The following is a 10173-nucleotide window of genomic DNA, read 5'->3' as shown; positions in this document are numbered from 1 at the left end:
CACAAATTCTCTATTGTGGTGCGGATTCAGAATTGGCCAAAGCGACACATTAATATCTTTATTTTTTCATTGCTTAAAAATTATGAGCGAAGAGAGAAACAAATTTTGCCGAGGGTATGGAAAAATATGCAGATAATGTGCTAATGGAAACATAGCATATGTTTGACATTACACTGTAAATAGGAAAGCAGTATACAACTGGTGAGTTGTGTGATTGCCCATAATTGCAATATCAATGGTTGACCAGAGGGGAGGCTGTTATACACCAAAGCGAGTAATGGACCCTGAACTGGAAAATGGGCAGTCTGATTACCCAGGAACATTGTTGTAGCTGTTAAAATAAAGTTGGGTACGGTCCTTAGAGGGGAGAATGATACTGTTAATATATATAGTTATCTCTATAATACTTTCTGGTAGATCTAAACAGTGTGTGTTTGAAGGTGCTCTTGACCATCTCTTTAATGATAGGGCAGAACTTTTACTGCCTGTTCTCAGCTGAAAAGTCTACATTCTTAAAGGGGTTGTCCAGTCTTCGGATAACGGTCTGCAGCATCGTATATGCATGCTGTCAGGATTCACCGGTACTGCCGGTGAGAGAAGGCGGTCACGTGACTGCAAGTATGACATTTGCATACATGCGGTTATTTGCTGGCTGGACGCACTTGGCCTTTCTCAATTTTCCCGTATTAATAGATATTGCCGATGAGATCAAGTGGTTGTGTGACCACAATTGTTGCATATATGCAGTGATATGCTGACTAAACATACCTGACTTTTCTCAATTACTTTCTATTGAGAGATTATGCCAATGAGAAGATGCAGTCAAGTGAACGCGAGTATGAGATTTGTACACATGCAGTCACGTGCCGATCAGACATACTCAGCCATTTTCAGTTCACTTATATTGAGAGATGCCAGGCAAGTCTAGTCGGAATGTGACTGGAAATAAACAAATCACCTACTTACAGCTATGTGACTGCCCTCTCTCACCAGCAATGCCAATTAATCCTGACAGAGTGTGCACCACATTCAGAAGTGTGACTGCAGATTTTTATCAGAAGACTGGACAACCCCTTAACCAAGCATTGCCCTGTATGATTAGGAGAGGAAGTAATTTTTAATGCCATGTTCGCATTGTGTTCTGTTTTCTTTTAGAGACAGGGGACCGCAGGACCAAATTCTAGAGCCTGAGTTGGTGCGTAAACCACCAGGTATTAGCCCTTTCCTTTACCTGTGACCACCAGGGAATGGGAGTTTCACCACTCATGCTCAAGACCACCAGTCATTAACAGCATCTTTTTCTATCTTATCCCACCAGACAAGAAAGTAGAAAACATTCTAGTTTACTGTAGACCCCCCAAATAAACAAATATATCCACTTTTTATCCTAAACCAACATTTATCAATCTATGTCCACATGTTCCCCAACAGGTCATGCTTTCAGAATTTCTTTAGTATTGCTTAGATGATCTTTTAGGATATCCTAAAATGATGACTTGTTAGTAGAGTTGTCCTACGCCTACAAGGAATATACAATACCTTGGGTCACCAGTGCTAATGACCTTAATGTCTCCACTAATTTAGGTCACCAGGGAGGCTTTTGTTATTCTGAGATTTTTTCTTCTATTCAGTTGTCTAAACCTATTGTCCTTGAGTCTTAAAGGCCATAAATAATATATCTATATATATATGATATCTGATACAGTATGTCAGATTGATCAGATGTTATGATCTTGCACAGGAAACGTAACATAGAAGTGTTAACTACATTACAATGACATATAGCAATTGTAAGGCACTATTATGGGAAACCGCATCTAATTCCTACACAAATGCTTGCTGATAGATGTAAAGAAGAAAAGGCCATTTGTGACCTCAATCTATTGACAGAAAAACGATGGTGATGATTTTAGACAAAATTCCAGGTTGAAGTATGGGTGTGACGTTAGATTTCATGGTCATAGGAGATAAAAGACAAAACTATGTGTAAAAGCAAACAAGATGGAATTCAGTATTGTTCTAAACTAAATAGAAATTGTATGTCTTTTCTTCACCAGTCTGCCATCACTTACTATAATATGCTTTTGTATGTGGCACTGCCCTTGTTCTCTGATTGGTCGAATTGGCGAGTCCGTTGTATAAGGAGAGGTTTAATTCCAACTTCTGGAAGCAGGGACACAGAAGTCAGAGTCATATACTCAGGATAGGAATTGGATAGAGTAACAAGGTAAGAGAGACACCAAGTATTATATTAGTATAAAGTTTGACATTTCATAGAAACACGTGTGCTGGAGATTGTAGAAATGACTGATTTGGTAAATTAAAGGCCGTCATGGATAACCAAAGCTAAGGAATTATGGTAAACTGACCCCAATGGTAATCTGAGCTCTGCGACAACTGTTCATATTCTTCTATCACTATATTGTAGCGATGAGGCATTCATTCAATTAACATGAAGACTTTATGTTGAAATTTGATGTTATTTTTGGCTGATTTCCGGTCTCTTTCTGCCACAGGATAGAACATGAACGCATTGCTCTGGCTATCTACTCTGGCCTTCTGGTTAGGAGCTGCCTACTCCCAAAGTAAGTATATTGGAATACCATTAAGAAATTAATATTAAAATGTGATAAGTTAATACATTTTTTATATAAACCCTTAATGGTTCTTCTACCAAAAATGTGAGCATCAGATGTATATTATGATCTACTAATTGGTATGTATTGGTATAATATAATAAACTAACATTATAGGATATATTGCATATAATGTGATAATTTATGGTGATAATAAATGTTTCATTACATGGGATCTGTATCTCTATTTCATCTAAATCACATCGCAATGTCAAAGTATTCCTTATGGGCGATAAAAAAATATGCTGAACTATTTTTAATGGTTGGTGAATTGTGAAGTTGCAGTAATGCAGCAATCGCGCCCCAGCTTTTTAAAATGGTTTAATGCAAATATTAAAAAAGTTTTCTGGGCAATAAGGAAACTTTGCAGTCAGTCTATATAACTGCAGACTACCGAAGTGTGAGGGTGATTTTGAAACCTTGACGTCACGTGCCAAAAAGACTCTCCTCATCTTCTCTCTATGTTCTAGTGGAGGAGAGTCTAGTTGGCATGTGGCCCCAAGCATGCAAATTGCATACATGGGGTCATGTGATCGTCCAGTGCACACACTGTCAAAATTTGGCAGCCTGCAGCCATGTCGTGTGACTATAGACTTTTCTTCTCAGCCCGGAAAACAATACCAGAATGATTAACAATTAAAGTGGTTGCCAAAGTTTATAAATAACATTATTTAGAGCTGTTGCCCTTGGTTTACAGTCAGGATTTGCTTTTGTCCAGAATCAGCACCATTCTTGTCCATGGGCTGTAGGGCTGAACTGCAATGCTTAGACAATACCTATATACACAATATTCTTATTCTACAACTAAAACAACCGCTCTAAAGAACAGTTTATGAACTTTGCCAAAGCTGCTGAAAAGGAAGCAGAATCTGCCAATAATTATGGTGGATACTTTTGACATGGCTTAAAACTGAATGTAGATTAATCCGGCTATTACTTTAAAGCCTCATACAAATAAATGGTTGAATAATGGCTCCATGCAGGCTCTGAATTACATGAAGCCATGATATAAAGGTTTTTGGGATCTTTGTGTAAAATCAGAGTTTCTGTTCTGTCGGATTTGTGCCATGTAAAACAGTATTCTGGTTTTCTAGTCCTCAGTGCAAGTTCATTTACACTATATGTTCAAGATTTCTAAAAATCTCTTCCAAAATGTTGATTCAGTAAAATGTGGTGGATTTTCTGGATGGAAGGTGCGCTGTGTTTGCGCCCTGTGGGAACGTACCCTTAATGATTATATTTGTGAAATGAATAAGTAACAATTCATTGATATATGGTCTTTATGAGAATCACACCAATTTTACAAGTGGAAATTATCTGATTAAAGGTCATCTATCAGCAATCAAACCAACCAAAAAGAACACCTTGCTGGGAACAAAGCCCTAATAAAAATGGTACCTCTGGTGACCAAATGAGTTGCTGCATTTGCCAGAAATTGTTCTTAATTCAACTATGCTAATGAGGCGCTCGGTGCACCCATGTAATGGCCAAGCAGTTCAGGGTAAATATCCACCTACTTGGTTTATAATCTATCTCCACCTTCTTCTGGCTCCTGTAAAAACAGAACTGTCAATCAAGGAAGGTGGGGACGGAGATCGATGGAAAACAAGTAGGTGGGAAATTGCCATGACCTGCTTAGCCTCGGCAAGAGTGCACCACATTAGCAAATTTGAATAAAGATTTTCTTTAATTTCTGTAGGACTATGGGGCCATTGATAAGGAGTTTTCCAGTAATGGTCTTCCAAAAAAAATACCTTTTAAAATGTAACTTTAATTAAAAAATGCATAAAAAAACCCTCCCTCTAGGTAACATGACAAAGATATATCAAAATAAATCAATAATTTCACAAACAAATTTCATAATTCCAAAGTATCAGATTCATGACCCACCAAAAATATAAAGCAAAGAGGGCCTAACTGTCTAGCCTCAGAGGATGGCACCCTAAGATATACGTTAATGGCGCTCCTGCTTACAGAGGTCTATCCCTGTATGTCCCTTAAATGCCCTAGAAAATAGTCCAGATAGTAAAACAGATACAGTACTAAATTACATATCACACATTATGCCTCAACGTATGATTTCATCAATCAATGGTCAGAGGTTATGAACCCATAACCCATATCATATGCCGAGATTGAGGCAACTGAGCCAATATACCGGGCTTGGTAAATGAACGACCAAGCAGTAATCTTTTCTTTAAGCAATAAATTGGTGTATCAAAGGTCCAGAGTTAACCAGGCATGTATCATCCGTGTAAAATAGTACTCATCTGGTAACCGTTTTCCAGTAATGGACAATGCCATTAAGCTTCAGGTTAGTCTTCTCTGAGTGCAGGACAGTTAAGAATTAGATTACAGTGGCTTGCAAAAGTATTCACCGCCTTGACATTTTTTGTGTCTTGCTACCTCACAACCTGGAATTTCAGTTTTTTTTTGAGGGTTTACATCAGTTCATGTAAAGAACATGCCTACAACTGTGAACATTTGGTTTTCTTTTTTTTTGTGAAGCAAACAACAAATAGGACAAAATAACTGAAACTTCAGTGTGCATAACTATTCAATCCCTTAAAGTCAGAACTTTGTAGAGCCTCCTTTTGTGGCAATCACAGCTGCATATCACTTTGGATAAGTCTTTATGAGCTTTCCACAACTTGCCATTGCGGTATTCCTGTCTGAGCAGTGGATATTGCACATATGCACCCAGTGCTGTTGTAAGCAGCACTTCACTTTTCAGAGGACTGATGAAGTTCTTGTTTTGACCAAAACATCTGTTATTATTTTCTGGGTTTTCAACAATAAATTAATTCATTCTGAGCACATTTCATGAGTGCCAAGTGTCTTCTGCAATATAAATCACTAACAGACTGAAACAGGTTTTGCTCAAGAATATCCCTGTATTTTTCACCATTCATCGTTCCCTCAAATCAAACCATTTTCCCAGTCCCTGCTGCCGAAAAACATCCCCACAGCATGATGTTGCCACTACCATGTTTCACTGTGGGGATGGTGCTCTTGGGGTGATGAAGTGTGTTGGTTTAGCGCCAGACATAGCGATTACCTTGGTGGCCAAAATGTTAAATTTTGGTCTCATCTGACCACAGCACCTTCCTCTATATACTTGGGGACTCTCCCATATGTATTTTCGCAAACTCAAAATGAGCCATACAATTTTTGTGTGTAAGTAAAGGCTTTTTTCTGCCCTCTGTTCCATAAGGGCCACCTCTATGGAGTGGTGCCTCTTGCTTAAAGTGTGTATATACTGACAGACCATGTGACACTTAGATTGCACACAGGTGGACTTCCTTTCACTAACCATGTAACTTATGAGGGTAATTGCTTGAACCAGAACTTTTTAGGGACTTCACTGCAAAAGGGGTAAATACATATGCACATGCCAATTTTTTATTCATTTTGCTCCCATAAATGTAATTTATGCCTTTATTTTTCTCACTTCACTTCACCAACTTAGACTATTTAGTGCTGATGCTTCACACAAAAATCAGATTACAAAAATATTTAAACATAGGTTGTAATGTAACAAAATAGGTTAAAAAAAACATTGGGTGTGAATACTTTTGCAAGCCACTATATATGAAATCTGTTAAATACTAAATACAATAATTTATTATAAAGCCTTTTATATTGTAGGGTAATGTAATTTTTAGGCAAGTATTTTCAGGCAAGTATACCAAACCCAACCCTGCTTGAAATGTGTACCTATCACAAGAGGTTCTTTCATTTTATAACATAATGATTCCTACATAAGACTTTTGTCTCATTAGTCACATCCTTGTAGAGATATATGTGTGTACTATGTATATTTTAGTGCACATGGACTGCATTAAGAAACTAGGTCAGAGGCATAACTTAAAGCTTATGTGCCTAGGTCTTCAACACCCCAAATGTGTCATTTATAGCACTGGTAGAGGAGCGTCAAACACAAGCGTTCAGGCTTGCGTGTTACCTTTGCACAACCCTATACGCCTCTGAATTCTATACTTGGGCTGCTTTGTAAGATATTCTGCTACAATGTCATATTCTATAGATAATCTATTTTTTTCCCTGTAACTACTATAATCTTTGTCCCTCTATTTAACACAGATGCAAAGACTTGTGCTTCTTGCCATCCTACGGCCGGCACGTGCACCCAGAAAACAGACTATGTGATATGCAGCTGTATATCTGGCTTTGTGGGTAATGGAATAAACTGCACCGCCATTGCCTCATGCACTACAGAAACCTGCTGTTCCCAAGGCTATTCCTGGGATAACAGGGTAGGTTATAAAATCTGCACAGATATCAATGAATGTGCTGATGCAACACTGAACAAGTGTGTCCCTTCATCAACTTGTGTAAATAAGAACGGCATCTATCTTTGTGGCAGCACCAAAAATATTGCTTGCAACTCTGGAGTCTGCGCTTTTGACCAAGATTGTCTAAATGTTGGGGGTACTGTACAATGTGCAGACCCATGTCTAAACAACCAGCTGCTAAATGGAACCAGCCGATTGTCTACAATCAACTCCACCGGTGTATTCACCACTGATCGATACAACTTTGGTTGGTTCCGTTACAATGGTACTGGTTTGAGAATGAAAGAAGGTTGTATTGGTTCCTCAAAATGTGGATCAGCTGAACCCTTTACACTTAACAGCAGCCATCCAGCGATTGGAGGAGGAATTGTGTTGATGAGTCTTCTAGCTAACACTGCAACTGGATGCACAGCTGCAGGACCCATCCCTGTGAAAGCCTGTCCAGGAGGATACTATGTCTATAAATTCTCTGGAAGTTTAAAGTCTGAGGTTTATTGCACAGGTAAGTGATTATCACTGACCCCATTGATCTAAAGTAAATGATTTATATTATTATAAGAAAACCCTAAGTCAAATGATGCATTAAAATCATCTAAGCTTGTAGAGGTGAATTACGTATTCAGGACCTCCATCAATCAGACTGAACAAACTTAAAGTCAATCTTTCTGGAAGACTATTCATTTACTTACAAAACCATAGCATAATGGTTAATTTTCCCTGTGATTGTATTGCAGGGGAACTATACATTTTCCAGGTTTCCCCACAGATTATATTTAATCACTATAAATCAGTAGTGAGATACATTGGGATCTTTTTAAATTGGCGACGCCTTTTAACATTTTAATTTTAGATATCCTGCAACTTTAATGACAGCCTTAATCTTATGAAAAAATGTTTTTATGAACTTCATGCAGTATGCATGCCCCTTTCTTCACTAATATTTATCATGCTGCATTGAAACAATTTACTCTATAGAGCTAAAAGTTTACAATATATTTTATGGTATAGTATACATTATGTTTACTGTTTTTCTTCCTTTCAGATCCATCTCCATTTGTTGTTCCAACTCTGGCTCCAACTACAGCTACTACCACTACGACAACAACCACACCAACAACTACAACAACTCCAACCACTACTACCCCAACTACTACTACTCCAACTACTACTACTCCAACTACCACACCTCCAACCACTACCACACCAACAACCACTACTCCAACTACTACTACCCCAACAACCACTACTCCAACTACTACTACTCCAACTACAACACCTCCAACCACTACCACACCAACAACCACTACTCCAACTACTACTACCCCAATAACCACTACTTCAACTACTACAACACCTACAACTACCACTCCAACTACTACAACACCTACAACAACCACCCCAACTACTACAACACCTACAACAACCACCCCAACTACTACAACACCTACAACCACCACCCCAACTACCACACTAATTCCAACAACATCATTTCCAACTACCATTCAGACAGGACAAAATATCACTTTGACCACACTAAGAAGCAGCAGCACAGTGAGTGTCACATCTACCACAGAACTGGTGAATGGCACCGAAATCACAAGTTTAGAGCTGAATGAGACTATACTTGTCTATATTGAAGTGAAGAACATTAGTCCCACCACTATAACAACCCATATCAACAGCTCAGTCATACCTTTTTACTCCAGAACAATAATTGGGCCCAATTACCCTGATACGTTCATTGACAGACCACAACCTCAAAATACAGTAAATGATACCGTTGCTACAAATCAGCAACTTTTCCAGGCTAATATGTACATAAGTGAGCCTGCAAATACCAAAACCATAACTGAGACCTTTACAGTTGATAAAGTCAATTTTACCAGCACTACTACAGTAACAACCATTACAACAGAGGAGATAATAGTGATATAACCACTATTTTTGTTTTACCTTAAATTCTTCTCATAAATAAATCACTAAAATATGTAACAGATTTTACCACATTTAGATCCATATGCTAAAATAGGATTTCCAACCTCACATTACATGCACAATAGGGAAGAAAGTAATAATTCTCACATCTAGCCCATTTATCTAAGAATATTTTCAAACCTACCTATCCTATTACAGTCACTTAATTTATTAATCACTGGGTGATATGATGTTCGTGAGTAGATACGTGTGATGCTCTCTGGCCTATTGGTGCAGGAAGACTGATCTTAAATTTAATTAGAACCAATTCTAGGTTATTGCCCATGAGAATCTGGAGAAACTATGAAATTGAATATAGTACAAACTCATATAATGCTCATTTACATTTGTATATTGTAAATAAAGTAATTGAATGTAAAATGCAATGCTGAATGTTGTCAAGTGTTTTCTTCCATCTGTAATTCTTTGGAATATTCATAATCATGACATTTGTTTACTGCATTTAGTAGTGATCTATTGGGAGAACTTTGACAGAGGGAGCGCTTCCTTATCTTTTGAGGGAGTTTTACACATGAAACAGCAATTCACGATATGGTTTTATATGCACCTTTTATGCACTTGTACAAGTTAGTCATGTCCCCATTAGATGTCTCTTCTCAACATGAAAAAAAAAAAATTTTTTAATCCCATGTCTACAAGTAAGTCTTCTCATCCTTCTCATCCATTTGAAACCTAACAATTCATGGTGAGAACCTATTTCAGGATCCTCGCTGTGTTTTGGATCTTAAACAATCCATTCAAAATTTTGTGTCTGATCATGTTGGAGATCCTACCTCTCCCTCCATCAAATGGGAAGCGCTCAAGAGTGTTCTACAAGGGGTTTTTATTTAATATAGTAAATGTCTAAAGGAGGAACTTTCTGAGGAAATAGCTCTTCTTTCATCTCAAATTACATTACTAGAATGCCAATATAAATGTCTTCCGACACTCTCTACATATATGCTGCACTTTCCACTACTCATTATAAACTGCTAGCCATAGCCGGTGATGAAGAAAGCAGTGATTCTCTGGGGGAATGGACGGAGAGGTGAGTGTGTTTTTTTTTTTTCTAATACACTGAGGAGATGATAATGATTGGAGTGGGGAGAGGACAGTGGTTGGAGTGGGGCGAGGACAGTGGTTGGAGTGGGACGAGGACAGTGGTTGGAGTGGGGAGAGGACAGTGGTTGGAGTGGGGAGAGGACAGTGGTTGGAGTAGGGAGAGGACAGTGGTTGGAGTGGGGCAAGGA

General features: G+C 38.2%; 1 protein-coding gene across 1 annotated transcript; it reads left to right on the top strand.

The window, feature by feature from the left end:
* Nucleotides 1-2138: 2138 nt before the first annotated feature.
* Nucleotides 2139-9213, top strand: LOC141252908 (uncharacterized). Its single transcript, XM_073670669.1, has 4 exons — nt 2139-2227; nt 2517-2585; nt 6738-7451; nt 7992-9213. Exons 2-4 carry the CDS (start codon nt 2525-2527, stop codon nt 8882-8884), a joined length of 1668 nt encoding a protein of 555 aa, XP_073526770.1. The 5' UTR covers nt 2139-2227; nt 2517-2524; the 3' UTR covers nt 8885-9213.
* The last annotated feature ends 960 nt before the right edge of the window (nt 9214-10173 follow it).

This window comes from Phyllobates terribilis, unplaced genomic scaffold, assembly GCF_046119375.1.
Source record: "Phyllobates terribilis strain yellow unplaced genomic scaffold, ASM4611937v1 Scaffold_2__4_contigs__length_985480577, whole genome shotgun sequence".
Taxonomy (NCBI): domain Eukaryota; kingdom Metazoa; phylum Chordata; class Amphibia; order Anura; family Dendrobatidae; genus Phyllobates; species Phyllobates terribilis.
The sequence above is the reverse complement of the archived record's forward strand: the minus strand, read 5'-3'. Positions and strand labels throughout refer to the sequence as shown.